Source organism: Muntiacus reevesi, chromosome 7 (assembly GCF_963930625.1).
Source record: "Muntiacus reevesi chromosome 7, mMunRee1.1, whole genome shotgun sequence".
In the NCBI taxonomy this organism is placed as follows: Eukaryota; Metazoa; Chordata; class Mammalia; order Artiodactyla; family Cervidae; genus Muntiacus; species Muntiacus reevesi.
In genome coordinates, this window is record NC_089255.1 from 219,523 (window position 1) to 243,303 (window position 23,781).

The following is a 23,781-nucleotide window of genomic DNA, read 5'->3' on the forward strand; positions in this document are numbered from 1 at the left end:
GATATACAGTTAGTTAGAGACAAACTTTGGTTTCATTATGCAAAATCTGACCATACGTACAAGAAATTTTATAGTTTCTAAACACAGCCTGAAAACAAAAGTATAACGGTTAAGACTTTTTATAAGTTTCTGACTACCCACCATACATGTTTAACCATGCCACACATTTCTTGGATGCAGTCATCCCACTTCCTTTCTGTTGGTTTTCTTTCTGGCCAAGCCCTGGCAACCCAGAGCAAGCAGTGTTTCTGGCGCAGCTTCTCCAGGATGAACGACTGGCTCCTAGACACACACACGCACTGAGAGCACCTGCTGACACGCCGAGCACGCCCACTCTCGGCTTCCCGTCTGACAGCACTGCCTTTCCAGGCAGTGTGGCTGCGACGGGTTAGGCTGCACGCGTCACAGACAAAGACAAGTTAGCAAGCTGCAATCTGCACAAACCGCGCACAAGAGGAAGTTAAAGCTCTAGTTGAAAAGACACATGCAAAGAACCAGGAGCACCAAGCAACGAGAGAGGCAACATATGTTTAGTTGGTCAGCTACTGCTTGAGAAATTACATGACAGAAAAACCTTTACTAGTCTTTTAATGTACTATTTGATGCAAATATTCAGGTAAAAATATCTACATTTGTAAACCTCCCCCACACTTTTAAGTCTCCTAAGCTGATGTACTTAAATTTAAAGACTACACTTCCAAGTTCTGATTTCTGAAGAAAACAGAGTTCAAGTAAATAATTTAATACAGTGAAAATTTAATAGAAAGAACTTGCACATTTATACATTAAATGCATTAACAATCCTGTATTCACTGAAAGCTCTTGGAAGGAATCTCCACTGTACTAAATAATTTTATACTCCCTCTGATAAAAAAAATTATGAGTGGAGTTTTAAAACCATTTTAGAAATAATAAGCTAAACTGTTTAGTAACTTAGCTGGCTCTGTGAACACTGAGAATAAAACACATGTATCAAAACACTAATTATTGGGAGATGGGTAGGTAGAAGGGTAAAGCTGAGAGACAGGTCTAATGTGGGAATTGGAGTTCTTTCAGGGTCATTTGGCATTTCCTTTATCTAAAACCTCTCTTTAGTATTTGTTAGATCAATTGTAGAGATCGTTTTGTGAAACATTCTAAACCCAAATGAGAATCTAACTTGAATGGCAAAGAAAGAAATTATAGAATAAAACAGAAAATTAATGAATATAACTCTAGAAATATTTAAGAAACGGAAAACAAGGTGTCAACTCCTGCCAAACAGGGATAGTGATAGTTGCTATTGCTAGGCAAAAGCTCGAGTATAAACTAGTAATTTGCCACACCAAAAACATGTCAATCTTCCCAGCCTTGTCTGCCTGAAGTTTAAAGGAATATGAAATGATAAGGCTGGACACACAGCAACCAGGAGCGGGGGATGCACTGGAGCCACTAGCTTGTCAATCTGAACAGTACCTGCTGGCGATCTTAAGGTGTCACTCTACTAAGTTCACCAGTTTCAGAGCAAAGCCTAATTCTGCATATAGTTTTCTTTTTTTAAAGTAGTTAATAAATACTACTAGTGCCCTATTTGGGCTCATAAAAAAGTCTATATTATTTATCAGCAAGAAGTAACAATATTCTGGTAAATTTTAAATATCCTTAAACAACTTCTGCTAGAGTACAAGCACCAAGAGGGTAGGGTCTTTGCTCATTGCTGCATTCTCAGTATCGAGCAGCGATTATCATGTAATAGGTAATTAATAAACATTTACTGAATGAATCATCCACTCAGGACTGAATGTAGTCTTGTGTTCAAGACTCCCTTTGGAGTCAACAAGATTTCTTAATTTCAGTGGACAAACACTGGAAAAAATGTGCTTGGCATATCATTTTTTAAGTTTTGGATTACTAAAGATAAGGAAGTTATTATGTAAATGGACTCAACTAATACTTGTGTGTCTTATCTTAGTAGTAAAAAGAAAAAAAATGGGCAATTTAAAAAATTATTACTAGATATCCTTTGCCTGTCTTTTCATTCAGTACATCTGAGGAATACAGAAGAAAAACAAAACACCAAAGTATCAATCTCGGGAGGACAATCCCACACCTCTGAGAGTATCAGGGTAACCTTCTGACCTTAGAAAGGCAAAGGTTTTATAAAAACCTTACCACAAAGAAAAAGTGCTTTACTGGCATTTTAACGTTGTTTTAAATTATCTAAACTAAGTAGATGTTAAAGACTTGAGTAAAGAATGGTTCAAAAAGAGAGAATTCCCCTGAATCTCTATGACTATACACAATTTCCTTTTGTAAAATACATTCAATCTGACTTTCTATTCTTTTTTTTTTTTTAACCGCCCGCCGCTGACTTTCTATTTTTATTAGTATCTCGGATGCAGCATTTTCAGAGCAAGGAAAAGACAAAACAAATTTAAAATTTTATTCATAATTCCTTAATTTTGAGCCATTGAAAATTTACCTTCCCCAAATTTTAGGTTTCTCTTTTAACTGTAATTACTATTAAGAACTGATTTAAACATAATTCGAATCCTTGAAAAGGTATCTTTAAAAAGTTTACATTCTATCTATTTAGAACTTCTGAAGTCATTTGTATTTAACTTGAAATTTATTTTTAAATGTTGACCAACAAGCTACATTTTCAAAGATGAACAAAATAGTTTTTATCCTCTGAATTCTGTTTATTATTTAGTTTTTCCTTTCTTGTAACTGATAACATCAAAGTAATAGAAACTATAATTTTTTGGTTACTCTCCTATTTCTTACTACTTAATGGATACATACGAGAGATGTAATCTTAACCCTGTTTTAAAAGTATCTTCTAAACTTGTCTTAGGTTAATTAAAAATTTTTTAACAAGATAATTTAAGAACTTCAAAAAATAAGAAAAAAAAATTAAGGTTTTAGGTTAATGCAATGATACCATTAAGATAGTATTGTATTTGATTTAAATTATATTCCAATTATGTCATTTATCTCAATGAGAATCTTAAGCTTGATAAATTAATATTATGACAGGGGCATTAATAACCTCCCAAGGAGGTAGTTTTAGAAAGATTTCCCTTTTACTGCAGTAGCAAGTGATGACAAATATACTAAATGAAAACATTAAACATGTAACTGTATTAATATGTTGTTTACTAAAAAGAAAAACTGATTTTGTTATAGCCACGCTTTCCGGGAAACAGACTCACTCAGAAGGACAATGCAGATAGTGGAGTGCAGTTTATTACACCGGCGGGCCCAAGGCAGAGTCTCCTCTTAGCCAAGGACCCCGTCCAGCATTTGTGAAAATCTTTTATACCCCATGTGTACGTGTCCAAATCCACCACCTACCCCATGTGTACGTGTCCAAACCCCACCACCTACCCCATGTGTACGTGTCCAAACCCACCACCTCAATTCCGTTGAGACTTACATAAACAAAGGTAGGGTAAATACAACTACAATAACCCCATCATTCAAGTGTTGTGTGTTCAAACAGTCAATAGTCAATAAGCCCGGAGTTACATTCCAACCAGTTAATAATCGATAAGCCTGTGATTACATCCTGATAGATACAGGAAAAGTTTATGACCTGTCCGGAGACAGGGGTGATTACGGTATGCTTCCTCTTAGGCAATGAGCAACCTGGATGTGATCTTCAAGATTCCCCTGTCTGGAGGGGGTCTTATCCTTCCATTGTCGTTCCCACAGGCACTAAGCAGAGAGTTCAGAGTCCACTGGAGAGGCAGCCGAGCACGATCAGCACGGACAGGCCTGAGATGGAGTCCAGGCCCTATGAATTCCTTCTTCAATTTAACATATCCATGGTGAAACATTAACAAGGATATAAACACACCGTTTAAGAACAAGTAACCTTTAGGATGAGTTAGCATTTCTGTTTCCAAAAGCCTATTGTCCCAATATTTTTATCAGTATCTTTACCAAAGTGTAATACACAGATTCAAACCATTTAAAAAATCGGAACTAGTATCACCAATATATTAGTGTTGTATTAAAAACAAAAACAAACCACAAACCAGTGAATCACAAAATAATTACCCACTACTAAAGATAGTCTTCTTTGTCCTAAAGAAAAGAATGGAAAGACGAGCTATCAATTTCAATCAGGGCACAGGCTCCTTTCAACAAGCAAATGCTACACTCATGGTTCTAAAGGGGAGCTATGCAGACACAGAGGACACACTGTAGCCATTTAAGGCCAGGTTCTGACTCCGACAGGCACAGAACTCCATCCAAAAAGCCCAGAGATGGGTACATGCAAGAGCAGAACGTGGCCTCGGCAAATCATTTCCTTGCAACTTGATACTTTCACTGGTTATCCTTTTAAATCAAGTTTTTTGTTTATTTAACATATTTAGAAGCAACAAAAACCCCTCTTGTTTCAAAAATAACTCTTTGGAAAAATAAAGTATAATTACAGGAGAAATTTTGGTGACATTTTTACAGCCCCTTCACAGGGGAGAAAACACTTAGCAACTTTCTTTTTGATTCAAAATAGCCAGTGACAAGTAAGAAGCCAGGCATCACTTCACTTCCCTGTGGAGTGCAATGACTTAAGAGATCACAGACTTGCCTCCAACTGGTACAAAAGGTCTTTTAGGAAATCAGAAACTGAACTTCCAACATCTGTCTCTTAATCTAGTACTTTCTCTCCAGACTGCACTTCATTCTCTGGCCAACTGCTGCTGCTGTGACTATACACAGCTGTCCCTGGTATCTGTGCAGGGTTGGTTCCAGCACCAGTGGTGGACACCAAAATCCATGGATGCTCAAGTCCCATGGTTGGTCCTCCGTATTCACGGGTTCCGCGTCTGCGCTGTACTTTTATTAGACACGGCATGTATATACAATTGCTGTCAAGTTCACATACTGCAGAATTTTAATTAGTAAAAATAAGGCTTTAGAGACATACTTGTTCCATGAAAAACCTATAAATCAAACCAATGCATTAGATTTATTCTTTTACTAATTCTATTGTATCTCCTTCCACCTTGCCTAAAAAGTCTTAAAATTATGTGTCACAGATAAATAATTTTTAGTAGAAGAGAAAACAAGGGGACTGAGGTGCCTAAGCTTACCAAGCTTCTTGCTTTCTTTAGTTGTGCCAGTCATCTTGATCTTTGCAACTTCAAAGACATCTTTAATTTCTCTCTCACAGAGTCATGACAAACAATCCATGCAATTCTTAAAAGTGAAAACAACACATACTCATTAATAAAACAAGTATAACAATTTCCATTTCTCAATCCCCCCATATCCTTTGTGCTTGTTTTCAATTTTGTGGTCTGAAAATATTTGATGCATTTCATAGGACACAAGAAGGCTATTTTCCATCTTTTAAAAAAACTGAACTGGCATCATAATATTAACAGTTTGTAAAAATATGAAGTTGAATAATCACACTCACATTTTCACTTTTATACTTTCAGTTCAGTTCAGTTGCTCAGTCAAGTACGACTCTTTGCAACCCCATGGACTGCAGCATGCCAGGCCTCCCTGTCCATCTCACCAACTCCCGAAGCCTGCTCAAACTCATGTCCATTGAGTCGGTGATGCCATCCAGCCGTCTCATCTTCTGTTGTCCCCTTCTCCTCCAGTCTTCAATCTTTCCCAGCATCAGGGTCTTTTCAAATGAGTCACTTCTACGCATCAGGTGGCCAAAGTATTGGAGTTTCAGCTTCAATATCAGTTGTTTCAATGAATATTCAGGACTGATTTCCTTTAGGATTGACTGGTTGTATCTCCTTGCTGTACGAGGGACTCTCAAGAATCCTCTCCAACACCACAGTTCAAAAGCATCAATTCTTCGGTGCTCAGCTTTCTTTACAGTCCAACTCTCACACCCATACATAACTACTGGAAAAGTCATAGCCTTGACTAAATGGACCTTTGTTGGCAAAGTAATGTCTCAGTTTTTTAATATGCTGTCTAGGTTGGTCATAGCTTTTCTCCCAAGGAGCAAGCCTCTTTTAATTTCATGGCTGTAATCACCACCTGCAGTGATTTTGGAGCCCCCCAAAATAAAGTCTCTCACTGCTTCCATTGTCTCCCCATTTATTTGCCATGAAGTGATGGGACCAGATGCCATGATCTTAGTTTTCTGAATGTTGAGTTTTAAGCCAACTTTTTCACTCTCCTCTTTCACTTTCATCAAGAGGCTCTTTAGTTCTTCACTTTCTGCCATAAGGCTGGTGTCATCTGCTTATCTGAGGATTTTGATATTTCTCCTGGCAATCCTGATTCCAGTTTGTGCTTCACGAAGCCCAGCATTTCAAACGATGTACTCTGCATATAAGTTAAATAAGCAGGGTGACAGTATACAACCTTGATATACTCCTTTCCTGATTTGGAACCAGTCTGTTGTTCCATGTTCAGTTCTAACCGTTGCTTCCTGACCTGCATACAGATTTCTTGAGAGGCAAATAACGTGGTCTGCTACTCCTATCTTTTGAAGAATTTTTCACAGTTTGGTAATCCACACAGTCAAAGGCTTTGGCGTAGTCAGTAAAGCAGCAGTAGATGTTTTTCTGGAACTCTCTTGCTTTTTCAATGATCCGATGGTAATTTACACATTACCTTTCATGTATTTTAAACATAGCTGCATTCATACGATACTGGGTGTTTGGGGCAGCACAATCACGCTTTTCCAGGTCATATGCTAATGACTGCACAGTATTATGCTCTGCTGATGTTCAGTTTAGTAAACCAACCTCCTAACACAGACTACATAATTGGTTTTGATGTTTTGCTGTGATAGACAATGTTACAACAAGCTTTTCATCTCTAATGAACTGCTTTCTTGGAATAATTTCCTAAGGGTAAAATTACAGTGCTAAAGAATAAGGGAATCTTTTAACTCTTCTTCCATAATGCCATGCTGTTTCAAAAATTATTATACCAACAGACAGGATCAATGACACTGAAGCAGGACACTGAGTTTTACCATACCTTGCCAGCATGGGGTAGTAAATTAGCCCCAAATAGGTTACTCTCATAAGAATTTAATTACCACATCTTACAGTTTTCATAATCAAATGATTTCTTTTTAAAAAACAAAATTTATTCTAGTTCAAATGAAAACATCTATTATTTAACATGCAAACTCATTCCCTCATCATCTATGCTTATTATCATACAAAAATATTTTATACCCTGATGAAAGAGTCAACAGCGGGAGGCCATGTATTTTTCCAAATCCTATGTTAAATGCCTTATGTAGAGTTTCACTAAATTTAAATAAATCCACAGCAGAAAAACTCCTATGCCTAGTTATTCTTTTAAATTTATCATGAAATCTACACTTCAATTTCAAACACATCCAGTTTTAGAACAGTTTACTTTGCTTTAAACATCAGATGTAACTTTCAAAGGTATATCACTTAAATTATTTGTATACTGACTCATAGTTCATTATTGATTTTTTTAAGTTATTTTATAAGTATATAAAAATATATTAGATATATTTATATATATTTAGATATTTTATTGATAGATATGTCCTTATAAAAAATTTTTGGATGAAACATAATATAGAGCCTCTTTTTTCCAATTTGCATGCCACATACATTTCCCACAGATTCTCCGTAAGGAAAGTTAAATAGGAAATTTTTTCCTGTGATCTTTGTGTGTAACTTTAAAAGCAAATCTAAAGCTAAAAAGACACTAAAATTATTCCTATTTCATTCAGCTATTTCACTTTTCAGCATCTCATTCGTTGAATTTTAAATTATCACAAAAACACTTATCACTGGAAATCAATGTAAATGGCTGACCAACTTATAATTCATAAAATCTTCATTAGATTTCTACTCAACTCACTCAATATAACAGACTGCATTCCAATACCCAAACTAAGTGCACACTACTACCCAAGCAATTTAAACAGTCGCTATTTCTAAAACAGTGATTTGAGCAGACTACTGAAAATCACCTTCTTTTTCAATACAATTGAAATGACTGAACACCTTCCCCCAAGTTCTCAACAGAACCCACAGGTGGGGAAGCCCACAGACAGGCGTGACTCCCAGCTCATTCACTTACTGAATTCAGAGAGAAGCTTCTCACTGGGAGTATTTATTTCTCTTAGCATCCTGTATACAGCACCTAACTTAAAATCCAACTATCTTGAGCTTAAATACTGTTATCTCAGGCAGTATTTCCAACTTTTTCTTGTGCTCACTTTAGAGTCTTACAGATAACACCATGTTTTATTTTCTATATTTACAAATATAGGACTGAGGCTGAGACAATGTGTGAGCAGTCTTAAAGACTGTCGGCCTCAAGGGGCTATTGGGAGAGGAAAGATTGTTCCTACCTAAACAAGGATAAACCATCTCCCTGCTCAACTGCTCTACATGCTCTACGGCCCCAGCTAGGCAGAAGGGATTCTGGGCAGCCGAGCTTATTACATGCCCAACGCACCTCTATTTTCCTTAGGCTCTAAATTACATACACCCCAAATCAGGGGTTTGCTTAGATTCAGCCGTAAGTAGAGTTGGGGCAGGGCCTAGTTATTCTTTTCCCTAAAGAAATGAAGACAAGCTTTTCCTGGTCCTGCCAAAAAGTGTGAGCTGGGTACAAATAACCAAGTACAAAGGTGAGTGCTACGTCACTTCAATCAGGTTCAACTCTTTGCAGCCCTATGGACTAGAGCTCACCAGGCTCCTCTGTCCATGGAATTCTCCAGGCAAGAATACTGGAGTGGGTTGCCATTTCCTTCTCCAGGGGACCTTCCTGAGCCAGACACTGAAGCTGAATCTCCTATGTCTCCTGCATTGGCAGGCGGGTTCTTTACCACTAGCACACACTACATGGAAAGGATCAAGTACAAATAGCATCTGGATTTAATTATTATTTCTTACCAAAGAAACACTGATTTGTCAGGTTCCTTTTTTCATTCCTTTCCTTCCATTTCCTTTCATTCCTTTCTTTGTCATATTAATAAGATTCCTATTTTTGAAAACACTTGAGCAACCAAATTAGATTATCAGGCATAAAACTGCATGGTCTGTCACAAGTTCAAACACAAGACAAAGCAAGATTCTTTGGAAATAAGATAATTTCATTTAAAAAAGCACATCAATACTGTCAATTGAAAATATACCATGAGCAGAGAATGATTCCATACTTCAGCACTAGACTGGCTACTGGCTTGCTTCTTCACTTTAAATTACATTCATGAAGCTACATATATATAAAGATACGGCAATCATACTCACTGAGAACACAATCAGGCAAAAAGCTTATTGATTATTTTACTCATTTGAATATTCACTAGGGGACAAAGCACTTGTTGGCACAAAACTCTTAAGATGTAACAATATTTAATCATTCAAAATACAGTATTAATCCTCTTAAAACTTCAGAAGGCAAAGATTCCAGTCATGCAAATATTCTTCTGTAAACTATCTCCAAATCAGAATTCTGCTGACTCAAAACTAATCAGAATACAACACAACAGTAGAGTCCTGAGCCCAAGGGTTCCTGCTACAATGGCCGTTTACTAAATGAGAGCATGTCATTCTGCTACTCAAAGCCCATCAACACCCCTCCCTCATCTCTCTGCAAGTAAAAACCAAATTCCAACACCGGTGCCCAGTCCCTTCCAGATCTGCCCTGCCCCGCCCCCCGCCCCCCACCGCACCTCTCACGCCCGCCCTCCCATCCTGAACCTGACTCGCCGTGCTCCCACCACCACGGCCTGGTTGCTCCTCCAGTGCTCCAGGTTGCTCTTGCCTTGGGGCACTTGTGCTGTGCTGGGAAAGCTTTCCTCGGAAATTCCCACTGCGCACCCCTGCTTATCTTTAAAATTTGTGCTCAAATGTTGCCTTCTCGGACCACCCTTTTTGAAACCGCAACCTTTCTGATGTCCTAGCATTCCCTGCTTTATTTTCTCTAGAGCTCTCAGCAGTACCTTCCAGCAGACTATGAAGTTGACTTTTATGTTGGTCCTTCTCCACTGGAATATGTACTCTGAACAGGCAAGTGTTCGCCTGTCTCCTTCAGCGCCGTTCTCTTTCGTGCATACAACAGTGTCAGCACACAGCAGATGCTCAGCGCGTTTGCTAAGGGAACGTGTGAATGGCTCTTTCTTGTCCAGCTGTGGCCATCCGTGTGTGTGTGTGCTCAGCCACTCAGTCGTGTCCCACTCTGCGACCCCACGGACTGTGGCCACCAGGCTCCTCTCTCCACGGGATTCTCCAGGCAATGGTACTGCAGTCGGTTGCCATTTCCTTCTCCAGGGGATCTTTCCAACCCAGGGATCAAGCCTGCATTTTCTACATTGACAGGTGGATTTTTTTTTTATCATTGCGCCACCTGGGAAGCCCAAGTGGTATTTATCACTGTTTTAATCTCTGCGTCTCACAAGTCTGGCACCATCCTGTCCCTTGTTTTGGGATTCTCTCTTGTGACTTATAATCTCTATTCCTACTATCATCCTCTTCGTCCAAGATTTCATTTCAGTTCATTATTGTATTAGGTTCTTAGTTTCCCCTATCAAGTCTCTTCCTATGTCTGAAGAATGCTGCTAGGACTCACGACTCAGATTTTTCAACCTAACTTCTCACTCTTCTAGAATATGGAATTTCAGCTTCAGTCAGGCTGGTCTTCTTAAAGTCCCGGGAAAAGAGTCAAGTCCAATGTTTTCTATGAAGTTTTCTCCTGTGGCTACAGGTCATGAATTTCCTTTCTCTAACATGCTATACATTTAAACTCATATCCAGTTCAGCACTTAACTCTGGCCGGCTGCTAAGGATAGTTGCTCTTCCCGGGCAGACCTGACGCTCTCTGGAAGTAGGAGCATGTGTGGGAGCCACTTCTTATTCTTACATATGGATTAGTGAGTACAAAAGAGGCACACAGTGAAAATCTGGTGAGTGACAAAGAAATGTACCATAATATGATAATCCAATTTTTCCAGCTAGTGTGTCCCACAATCAGGAACAGAAATACCCATGTTCCTCTGTGCCTGGAACAATGGAATGTCTGCTTAATAAAGAGGCACACTGCATGTGCTTAAAAGAACAGATTACAGGTTCTTATAAAGCAAATGCCTCATTGAAAATATAACTTCATACTCTCTAGTTTTTATATTGCACATAAAGCAACTCAGGAAATAATTATTTAACTAACTAAACTAAATGATGCTTCAAGCTACAGTATGGCCTAATACTATACTGAAGTTCAAATTTTAGCTGTTCTCCATCTAAGTACATAAAATAAATGTTCTCCAGAATTTTAGACTCTGTGGGAGAAGGCGAGGGTGGGATGTTCAGAGAGAAGAGCATTGAAACAAGTATACTATCAAGGGTGAAAGAGATCACCAGCCCAGGCTGGATGCATGAGACGGGTGCTCAGGGCTGGTGCACTGGGAAGACCCAGAGGGATGGGATGGAGAGGGAGGCGGGAGGGGGGATCAGGATGGGGAACACATGTAAATCCATGGCTGATTCATGTCAGTGTACGGCAAAAACCACTACAATATTGTAAAGTAATTAGCCTCCAACGAATAAAAATAAATGAAAAAGAAAAAAAATGTTCTCCATAGCTAATGAGCACTAAGAAATTCAACTACTTGCTGCTTTTTTAAGAACATACAACAGTGCTTCAAATGTCACTTGCGGAACTGAACACACGACCTCTCGATTCTAAAAGATAATGCTCTATACTCAGTGAGTAACTGACGTCAAATCCATACCTTTGTTAGTCCCTCATATTTTCGATAATCCGTACTCTCTAGCCACTCCATCAGCTTGGCATATCGGAGTAAGTCTCTATGAAATGCATGATGATTAGGTAAAGTCAGTTCAATAGAGCGCTGAGCAAGAGTTGAACTCTGATCATGACCCTAGAGTGAATAAATAAGGACATAACTATCACTGACAGTATAAAGAAACATTGTTGTAACTAAATATCCTTAATAATGATCAAGCATGGCCAAGCAAAAACAACAGAACATAGAAATATAAGAACTGAGTACTTACTTGTCTTTTTTTAATCATCCTGTGTATACAAACTGAACACCACCACCATAAAATAGTCATAAACACACAAGAATGACTCTCTGATAAATCGACTCATTTTATCTTTTAGAGTAGTTGAGAATGAATAGTTTAATCAACTTTACCTCTCCCATAACATTTTACAATTGACTAAGCAAATAAATATCATGATATAAACTGTTACTAAGAAACACACACCGAACAGGGGAAGTCATTCAAAACAAATTGTCTCCATCTATGATATCTCCATTAGAGTCTACGATATTTAAACAGCAGGTGAAAATGCACAGGACACAGAATGTCAGAACTAGGAAGGACTGCAGATGACTGCTTCCTGGGCTTTCCAGGACAGCGCTCAGTGCTCAGTTGCTGGATCATATCCTATTCTTGGCCAACCCAATAGATTGTCTGTAGCCTGCCGGGCTCCTCTGTCCATGGGAGTTCCCAGCAAGAGTACTGGTGTAGGTTGCCATTTCCTCCTCCAGGGGATCTTCCCCACCCAGGGACTGAACCTATGTCTTCTGCACTGCAGGTGGATTCTTTACCACTGAGCCACCTGGGAAGCCCTTTCCAGGATAACCCCTAATAATAATGTAATTTTAATTTTTCCATTAATTTTCTACAGAAGCAACTATATAATTTTGTTTTTAATCCTTGACATGACTTATATAAATGAGCACGTTTTCAATCAGCCTGAGGCAGACGATGCATCCTGACTTTTGTTCTAGAGTATATGGATCCAGTAGATCAGCTGACCCAACGGAACAAACTGAAATTCAAAGGGCTAAGTGATCCACACAGGCCACACAGGCGGAAGGCTAGAATCTGAACCTCAGCCATGTGAGTCTCACTTCTGTTTTCTTTTAAAAACATGCCAAACAAAACCATTCTAACCAGACTCAAAAACTGCTGAAGGTCATTACAAACATTACATTTCAGAAATGTTTACCACATCAGAAGGATGACTGAGATTCCACTGACTCACAGATATTAGATACTGTACACAGAGAGAGATTAGTTTTAAGTCTGCTAATGTCTCCAAATTGTGCCTTAATTAAGTTACACTAACTAAAAGGAAGGAGTATTTGACAAACTTGTTATTGCTGATAAATGTTTTCCAAATATTTTACCCTTATTAATAATAACATTAGATATATTTCCATTATCCTTCCTCATTAATTTTTTCAATAATTCAAGACTCAAAATCATGGTTTATGTTCTTCTATAGCTGTTTACTCAGGTCACTGCATGTTAAGTTGTACTATTTAATTTAATGTCAGGAAAACTCTTCAATTAAAAACCTTCATCTCTCCTGCAAAATGGAAGAACCAACATTTATAGAGAATTTTACGGTTTACAAAGCTCTTCTACATATATTACTATTCAAAACTTTCTACTGTAAGTAGCATTTCCAGATCATCATCATGTGAAAATTCACTGATATAAAAACATTATTACCTTCAGACTATTAGGATATATTAAATATTGTTAGTGTTAACAGAAAGATTTTAAGAGAAACTGGTTTCAAAATATATAGGAAGGAGAAAAAATACTTAAATTGCTTAATTCAATCAATAATATAGATAACTATCATATCTAGAATTCAATCGTGCTAAGAATTTTACTCTTTATATACTTTAAAAATTAAGACATTGTTTAAAGTTTCTTATTAGAGATAAATAAATTAGTAATGATGACTGAAAACCTTTTGAAAAGGACTGGCCATTCTAGATGCCTTTAAGAACACCATGATTCATGAGAAGAGGTCAAAATATCAACATTAACAGGAGTTTTGGAAGAAGCGGATTCCAACCCTCATGAATGACTTTGAGGGGTATGACTTCAGTACAGGAAGTAACTATAGATGTGGTAGAAAGCAGAACTAGAATTAGAAGTGGAGTCTAAAGATGTGACTGAACTGTTATAATCTCATTTAACAGATATTTAATGGATGAGAAGTTGCTTCTTACGGATGAACAAAGAAACTGGTCTCTTGAAAGAGAATCTACTCCTGATGAAGATGCTGTGAAGGCTACTGAAATGACAACAAAGGATTTAGACTATAATTAATACATAAACTAAGTTGATAAAACAAGTGGCAGGATTTGAGAAGACTGACTCCAATTTTGGAAGAAGTTCTACTGTGGGTAAAATGCTATCAAACAGCATTGCATGCCACAGAGAAATTGTCTGAGAAAGGAAAAGTTGATCATTACAGCAAACTTCACTCCTGTCTTATTTTTAAAAATTGACATAGCTACCCCAATCTTCAGCAATCACTGCCTTGGTCCTCCAGCACCTTCAACATTGAGGAAAGACCCTCCACCAGCAAAAAGATGATGACTCAGATGGTAGGCTCAGAGGGTGCTTAGCAATTTTTAGCAATGAAGTATTTTTAAAATAAATGTGTACATTCTTCTGTTAGACATAATGCTATTGCACACAATAGGCTACAATACTGTGTAAACATAGCTTTTTTACGCACTGGGAAACCAAAAAATTTGTGTGACTTGCTTTACTGACACATTCACTTCATTGTGGTGTCCCTAAGGTAGCCCCTATACACTGCTGTAGAGTTTTAAGTACATTACCTTTACCACATCCTCACAAGCATCTTGAGGGTAGCAGCCATTTCTTACTCTTACATATGGAGGACAGTGAGTCCTGTCACACAATGTAACACACAAATCAGACACACAATCAAAATTTGATGGTGAACAAAGACATGTAACCCAGTGCGGTAATCGAATCTTCCCCGTGTGTCCCACAACCAGGAACAGAAATCCCCTTGTTTCCCAACTCTTTGCTAGGTGACACGAAGTATTCAATTTAACACACAGAAAATCTCTTTTCTGCACTTGGGACACTGTCTTTCATCTTCTTCAGCACATTCCAGGTTGTTGCAACATTCTGGTTTTTAACATGCATTACTCACATGTAACAATGCATATTAGATTTTCAGAACTGGGATGCATTCATTTTAAACAAAGCCATTAGTTTATAAGGCAAGGAAGCAAAAATCACAAATAATAGCATGTTATAACAAACAATTAAGGGTGGAGAAAGGATTATCATTTAATGACTGGTATTTTCCATACCATTTACAAATGTGGACTATAGCCTGTCAACAGGATAATTTAAAAAAACTAGGGAATTGTGTAAAAATAGATATTATTGAAATAATAGTGTAAGAAAAATGTGCATTAGTATTTCCTATGTGATTCCTAGGTTTACTTTTTTCCTGAAGCTTTTCAAGTCAAGTGGAATGTTAAGAGAGTCTTCCCCTGGTTCCCCCTTGCGCGGTTAGTTAGCTGGTCTTCCTTTACTCCCATGGTACTACCATAACATAGACCCTCCCTCAGTCTGTTTGTCGCCCTTCTCTAGATCGTGAGCAACTAGAGCAAAGAATCAGCCTCTCATCTATTCCAATGAAACGTCTGGAATGCATCTTTAATCACTTGGCAAATGACTTCCAAATAAAGGAGTGAGTGAGTGAATGAAAATGACAGAAAGAAAGGCAAGCAGAATGAGATTAAATGCCTTTGGATCTAAATAAACTTTCTGTTATGGGACATTAAAAAAACTGCCACAAATATGGTTAACAGGTAGCTCAAATCAGTAAATTATAACTATAAAGATTCTGCTGCTATTAAGCTTAGTAAACCTTACAGGGGAAAAAAAAGAATCGGAGAAGCTGGAGCCAAAGTTGATGTACTCACAGGCACGGAAAGAAAGTAGGACCTGTTATAGAGTTGAAGGAGGGCCTGAGTAAACTAATCAGAAATAAAATAGAGTAAATACAATTGTTTCAGAATACTACAAAGTGAAAACAAAATAAGAACCTGGAATATCAGTCAGCATTTCTTGATGAACAAAATTTCACTCAACTTTTTTTTGGCCCCAAATCCCTATTAAAGAGATCATAAATACACAAAATCTAATTTATGACACCTAATTTATTCAAGAAATATTAAGTCTAATTTATTATTTATTAAAAAAAAAGCACCTTCTAGTCAAATCCCTCTAAGGTATACTTAACAGTAACATTTATATCATTGCCACAACCTTAATTATAACACCCTTTCCACATAGAAATAGAGATAAAGGTTTTCTATAAGATTAAATCAACTAGAATTTACAATTGAGTTAGTCATTTTTCTCATATTTATAAGTATATGGAGCCAATGAAATACTGAAAACATGGAATCAAGTCCCTGTTCTCACTTGAAAATACTGAAAAATAAAACAGGCCAAACATTAAAAACGTAACAAGTTTGGACTTATTTTTAGAAACAAGATTGTCTAAATGGGGTATATGTAACATGCAAGCACAATTATTTAAAACTTAGGGAATTTTGGCTAAAAGGAACTGTCTTCATAGGAGACCACTGAGGCCCCCAAAACATCTATGAGCAAATACATACATATCTAAAAATATTAAAATCAAATAAATATAGAAAGGAACATATTGTGCTCCCAATTAAATACATTAAATTTTTTTTTCTGTGACCATTTCATTTCAAGCTACAGGAACATGCCAGTACTATAATAAGATAAAATTACCTGTCGAACAAAAACATTGTTGAGGTGACTGGCCAGTCTCCGGGCAAAATTCTCTCGCAAATCACTGAAACGCTGCTGCTGCTGCTGCTGCTGCTGCTGCTGCTCAACTGCCAGAAGCACGTCATGGCCTGAAATCGTGACAGCTTATTCAACGGGTTAGAGAGCTCCCGGATGTCTAAGGAGTGCATTCATAACAGAAGCCGTATTTCAGTTCTGAAGAACTCAACCTTTTGCTGGTTTATGCGTGTGTTTATAAAAGAAAGGTAAGGGGGAAAAACAGTGTAACTCAGCGATCCTCACGCTGCGGTCTTGCCTCAGCCTCACCTGGGAACGGTCAGAAACATGGATTCTAAGGCCTCAGAGCGGACCTACTGCTTCTGCGCTGGCCCCTAGCCGTGATCCCGATGCAAGCTCAAGTTTAGGAACCGCTGGTCTAGCAAAGCCTTACAGCATCTACTTTGTGCTAGGTCCTGTGAACAGCGCTGAAGAAAAATGCTGGTGTTAACGCAGAGTCACTGATGGTCAATCAGAAGGTACTGAAATGAACAAGTTCTTCGTGCCGATATAAATTATGTTTGAGAGTAAGTGAAACTTGTTTCAATAGCTAATAATCTAACCCTAAACCACCTGCCTCATGGACTTCTTGTCAAAAGCTTTACACTAAGTCAGAAGCTTAGTCCCAGGTTCTTGGGCAGATTTTATGGTCATACCTGGTCGAAGAGCTACATTCACGCACTGCAGCAGGGCATCTGCAGCATTGGTGCAGGCCTCAATGCCCCTGGAAGAAGAAAGATCTCCTTCCTGAAGTGCCTTTATATGACCTTTGGCCAGGTCCATGTGGCTCTGGAAAGTAAATAAACACACCATTTGTCTGTGTACTCTTAGGAAGTTTACAGGTAAGATGCTACGCAATCCTATTACTGGGTGTTTGAAACTTCAGTATTTTTAAATCTTGCTCTCCTAAGGAAACTAGAAAATACTTGCAAATGGGCTTTAGAGATCATTAGTTTTGTTTTTTTTTTTTTAATTGTTGCTAGTAGTTTATAACCATGCTTACCACAAGAAACTCTATCTCAGACAGGAGTTTTACGTTATTAGTGTTACTGAGATGAATGAGGTGGTTGCTTTCGGAGATCTGATCCATCTGTTCTTTTACACTTTGGAGCATTTCCTCATAACTGCTCAGTTTCAATTCAATCTGATCCACCTCCTTGAGAGCCTCATCCAGTAACTTCATTAGGATGTTGACTTGCTTTTCAGAGGCCATGATAGACTGGATGTTGGCCTACACAGTTAAAAAGAGAAGTAATACTTCATATTCTTCAAATGAAATATCCATAAATCTTTGACAGCAGCGTGACTCAGCAGCAGCGGCAACAAAGGCTGACACACACATCGACACGTCTACTTTAATTGGCTGCTTTGTGTTTACACTCCACTTTTTCACACAGTATTTCAGGGAAGCACACGTCCCCTTATGTGGAGGTTAGGGACCAGATCTCAATACCGCATATTTAGGGCATGCGCCATGATGTATCATCAGCAATGGTGGACTCTCATTAGTGCCGTTAGGTTATACCACCTCTGACGCTGCTTCCAGCTCTATCAACTATAGACATTTTCTATAATCTGCAACATTTATGTAAAATCCTAAACAAAAGCATAATAATCACCTATGCTAATACCTTAGTTAAGAGGGTAGCAGTAGCATGCCAGTCTTTAACAGATACATGGAACTAATTTATAACTGTAGCATGATTTGTACTAATAGGATGTGGAAGAGTCTATTGCCATAAGATAGCTCCTTCTACAATATTCTTTCTTTTCTCTTTCATTTGCAACTACTTTTTTTTCCCAGACAAAGTAGCAACAAACCACCGACCCCTTATTAATATTTTCTAAAGACTCTATTGATTCTCAATTCCCTGAAATATGGAAGCTTTCAAACCCAAAATTAAACTGCAAAGTAATATGATGACTTGAAACACAGAGGCAACATTAACTAGAAAATACAAACCACAAAGCCACATTAAGAAGGCAGATAACATGATATGAGGAAAAAATTTGGATAAAGAGTTAAAATAATATCATTGTATGGGTGATGCTAAAATTTCACATGTTATTTTATATACTATTCATAATAACTCCCATGGAGGTGCAGCCCAACTGTAAAGCAGCAGAGCTCTGACCCACTGAATCTTAAGCAGCAGAGCTGTGACTTGAACTGATCCAGGACAATTTTCACTTCAACATCTTGAAGTCTCTTCTAGGCTTTACTTCCAGAGAGTTCTACAAATTTGTAAGCTTGGGCTATTGGTGTAATCTCTGGACCTCAGTTCAACCTTACAACTTCTGTACCTTTCATGTATAAAATGCCAACACTCTTTTAAGTCTTAAAAACATTCCTTATTCTCAGAGTTTTTCTTAAATTCATACTTTGCCTAACAAAACGACACCCCCCTCACAAAACACTCTCATTTTAGATTTTTCTCATAAGACAGGTGCTACTTGTAGCTTTTTACTTCCTAAAGATGTACATGTAGGTACAAGCTCAGATATGTGCATACAAATAAACAGCATCTATTCCACAGCAGTTCAGAGGAGTCGTCAAACATCCTTTTGCCCTGGCTCTCCTGTTTTCACTACACTATTTTGCTCTCTTTGGGTAAAGGATTCGCTTCTTTCAGCTCACTCTCTCTCCTTCTAACTTGTACCTATTTTTTTCCCCCCAAACCACAAAAATGTTATTCTCTTGCCTTGAACTATTCTGAAGTGTTCCAGAGGCTGGGGGAATCAACCCCCAGGGTGGTTTCAGGTTGGCTACTTTCTACTTCCATCACTTCATATCAAGAACCTCCCCAAATCCAGAACCTCAGCCAACTGCCTTCACTGGCCTAATAGGAATGGTTCTGTCTCTGGACCAAGAACAGTGAAAGACAGAGGGAGGCAGCTGGTGATGCGCTTCTAGGGAAAGACAGCAACGATCCCACCGTCTAGGCTCAAAGGCAGCGGCAGCAGAATATGAACATCACCAGTCTCCTCAGCTTACCACACATCACTAGCCACACGTTACAAGAAAGGCTGACCCCATCTAACACCTGCAGCTCTCTGGACAACCTTTCTGCAAAGGCCTCGGCGCTAGAAATTGCATATTCACAGCCTTCCATCATTATCTCAATATCCCGCTCTTCTCTTGCATTTAACTCTTGGCATTCATCCACTGCCTCTTCCTCACCTCCTGTCACACTCTGATTTTCTCCACTTGGAACAGATTCTTAAAAGAGGGTAAAAATTAAAAATAAAGTAGTAAAAAACTAGGAAGGACAACAGCATTGTACTTACAGGTAAGGTCAGTTATAAGCACAGGTCACATTTAGAGGCTGAAAAATAGGAAAAAAATGATTCAAAATATATGAAAAAAAACTTATTTTATGAAGAACCGCATATGTTAACATGTCTATTATAACAAAAGCATGCAGTCTAATTTATTGACTTGTGTTAAAACAGGCCTTAGTCACACTTTCCCAAAACATAATTAAACTATAAAACAAATATACAACTGGAAACGAAACACGTGTACAAGCCTAACCTTTTTTTTTCTCTACCTGAGATAACTGTTGCTCTAATACAATAATGCTTATAATTCAGGACACATGAGGAACAATTTGCTTTCCTTTTTTTTCCAGGTAACACCTTCTTCTGTTATTTTTGTTCTTTCTATCTTTGTTATGTTTTGTGTTTTCCTCCAAATAACTTTCAATTGAAATTTTAAAAATGCATCTACAATTCATAATTTATTTTGGGCAATGAAAATATTAACTGAACTTTCCATTTCTCTCTGTAAAAATTTTTCACATGTGTTTATAAAATTTCTAAGGATCAGCTAATAGAAACTTTCTCAATATCTGTATAGTAAGAACAACATCATGGCTGTGTAAAACTACAAAAATTTCAGCTGTCTTCCTGCTTCAAAACAAAAGACCAGGAGGTCAGAACTGAGATGCTTTCTAGATAAATGTTTCAGTTCACTTTCTGGAAAGAACAGACTCAGCATATGGGATTTTACATAAATCTTGAGATCGAGAGATAAAATGAAAAAAATAATTTTACCCTTAAATAAACCTCGAAACAAAGTTACTGATTTTCAACAATTCACAGGACACGCTTTAAAACACAAATTCCAAGTGTTTTAGATATTCATTATTTTGTATGAAAATGAGAATCTACATTCAGCATGACTTGACATATGTTAACTTGTCCTTGAACAAAACACACCTAATTCAAAGTAACAAATGATTTACTCTTAAGAATGCTAATTAGCCAGCTTTAGATAACATGCCAGAAAAAAAAGAGGGGCTAAAACTTTCGGCACAGGCAATTACAGACTGCAGTACACAAACGCAAGTCCCCTAGAGCGGCGTCTCCCAGCTCTCAGCCCTTTCCAAGTCACTCTGGAAATGTTAAAAGTGTTTTGTGTGCAGCTTTTTAGCCACTAGGGGGCAGGGGATGCCCAGTTCATTCTGCACAGCTCCTTACACAAGTAAACATTTAAAATAAACAAATATTTTAAATGATCATAATTGTTTCAGAAGGCATCTTCTCACATAAGCAAGGTCATGAATCACTGTCAAGTAAAACTGAAGTAGCACCAAATCAATAACAAGAAACATTTTTATGGACTTTGAAACTTTAGAAAGCATTTGTATGTTCATTATCTAATGTAATCCTCAAATAAATTCCATGAAATAGTTATTATTTTCCCATTAGAAATTACCACATACTATGTCCTTAGTGACTGCCCAAGAAAAGCTGAAATCTTGAGTGTTACACCTATTAATGCCAAGGTCCCCGCCCCACCCCATGGGAATGCTGGATGCTAAAACTGACAGGGATTTTCAGCTCAAGATGGCAGACTAGGACACATTTACTTTCTGTTCCTTCTGAAACCATACTTAAATAAAAGTGTAGAAATACCAAAATTAATAAGCCAGTAAAAGCCAAGAGGTTGTGGAAGTCATCAACTACAGAAAGATTTCAACATATTTCGAGAAGGCAAAAAATGAAACCGAGTGATGAATAAAATAACTAAGGAAAGACTGTCCTAGGGAGGGTCTGCACAAAGCCAGTTAGCTTTCAGTGAGTTCTGGTTATAGCAAAGGGCAAGGAAAGAAGAGGAGCTGAAAAACAAGGAAATTAAAGTTATTTTAGGGAAAAAAGTTAATTGTATGAGCTCCAGAGACCACTCAGCCTGCTGCCATATCAATCCATGGATTACAATGGATTGTTGGTAAGCAAGACAAGAAAATAAGGAAGAAACAAAAATGAAGAGATTGTTCCTTACTGAACTCTTCTCAAATGAGATCAAGGAATTATGGTTAAATGCCACAGCTGTAAATCATTTCTGCTCCTAGAGAGGTCAGATAGGGCTTATGATATTTCTCGCTTTTTTCAGACATAATTTAGGTCTGAGAAAAACCTTTTGTGTCCTCCAATCTCAAATCTTCTTGGGGATGGAAGTCCAAATTTACTCTGACATACTATAAAAAGAATCTCAAGAGCAGAGGGCAAACTAATTTATAATATATGAATTATGTCCAGTGTTATTTTAAATAGATTTTAAACTAAAATATATAAATAAAGTTTCACTGATCAATACAATTCTGGGTTCTGAAACCTCTACATGTCACATGCCTGCTGTGTAACACACAATGTCAGCCCAGGAGAAAGAAAACACTCCAATGAAGTAAGCCAAAGAAACAAGATTCAAACTCGATAAAGCCATGTTAGACTAGGAGTTTTCAGTCCTATCCTATTCTTTTGAAGCTTCTACCTTGTGAATAATAACATGTCTCCCTTGTCCTAGACACCCAAGAGTGTGACTTCTCTCCTGGGCATAAGAATCTTTAGAATTATATATGGTAGTAAAGAGTGGACCCAGCTGACATGCTCACAGTGACCAAACTGTACTGACTGACTGAAGCTGACACAGGGCTCCACTATGAAGCTGCAATAAGTGATGTGTTTGCTTTCTCAACATGAATGAGCTGCCTTACTGAACACACTCCAGGAAGGCCACAGAAACAGGCTTCTAATCCATACAGAATAATGCACTGGTAAATTTCTTTCAGGAAAGCCCATGATTTATCTAGACTATCATCTTTACATATCTGGATCCTTCAAACTATCCCAAAGGGAAAACCTCCGCTGGTGCTATGCTGACAACTGGTGGTCCTTAACCTGCCTCTTCTGAGATCAGAACCCAACGCAGCAGGTGATCAATTCATGAATTGAGCAAAAGAAAACCTACAGGGTAGGATATAGACTCATTATAGGTATGACACTTAGGGCTAAGTGCCATAAGGAGGACAAGAAAAGAACAGTAACACGTGAAGCATGTATGGCGGGGAGGCACCACAGCCCAGAGCAGGTTTGGGTCACATCCTGGCTAAGCCATTACCATCTGCACACCCTGAAGAACAGTCTAAGATTTAACTGTTGTACCAAATTTCTAAAAAGAAGTGAAGAAAGAGGCTTACCCGCCAGAAAAGGACGTGGTGGGGTGCAGCACCTGGCCAGGTGAGGGCTCTGCATTCCGGCTGGTGATGATGGCAGAGGAGCCGCGGCGGAGAAGCTGCTCCTGGCCTCGCAGAGAAGCTGGAGAGGTCCCCACAGGTGCTGGACCACCCCCGGGAGGGTGGGTGGCTCCTGCAGTCAGCTTTGCACAGGTCTCTGAGACCCAGGCAGGGAAGGGCCGGCAGATACACACGCAGGCACCAAGGGGGCTGCATGATGAGGAGCTAGATGGGATGAGCTCTGGAGAAGGAGGCCCCCACGGTCCTGAAGAGTCTCTGCACGGTGGCCCATCTGGTGCCAAACACCTGCCACCCACAGTGGGAGGTCTCAGCGGCTAGAGAGCCCGGGAGGGGTCATGCACTGGGCCCCGCCCTTTGCCCCGGAATTTGCAGTTTCTCTGTGACACGTATACCATGGACGCGTCACAATTGCCAGGCTGAGTCCTCCTCTCTCCAGGGCGTGTTTCACCGCGAGAGGAGTAAGAAGCTAGGGAGACGCTCTCGCAGTTTCACATTCTATTCTCGGGTTATTTGGCGCACAATCTGTCCTATACGGGCAATTTACTGTGTAAACTTCTTTCTGGGCTCCGCCGCCGGCGCCCGCTGGGCCGGCGCTCGCTGGTTTTGCGCCCTCGGGG

At 38.6% G+C, this 23,781-nt stretch overlaps 1 protein-coding gene across 1 annotated transcript in view; it reads right to left on the bottom strand.

Annotated features, from left to right (window-relative positions):
• Positions 1-23,162, bottom strand: part of LOC136172090 (exocyst complex component 1-like) — a 32,724-nt gene extending 9,562 nt beyond the window's left edge. Inside the window, 8 exon segments of the mRNA XM_065941206.1 lie at positions 5,085-5,190; positions 11,705-11,854; positions 15,728-15,781; positions 16,572-16,699; positions 17,282-17,414; positions 17,629-17,856; positions 19,658-19,845; positions 23,108-23,162. Of these exon segments, the coding sequence (XP_065797278.1) occupies positions 5,085-5,190; positions 11,705-11,854; positions 15,728-15,781; positions 16,572-16,699; positions 17,282-17,414; positions 17,629-17,856; positions 19,658-19,845; positions 23,108-23,162 (1,042 nt within the window).
• Between the last annotated feature and the right edge of the window lie 619 nt (positions 23,163-23,781).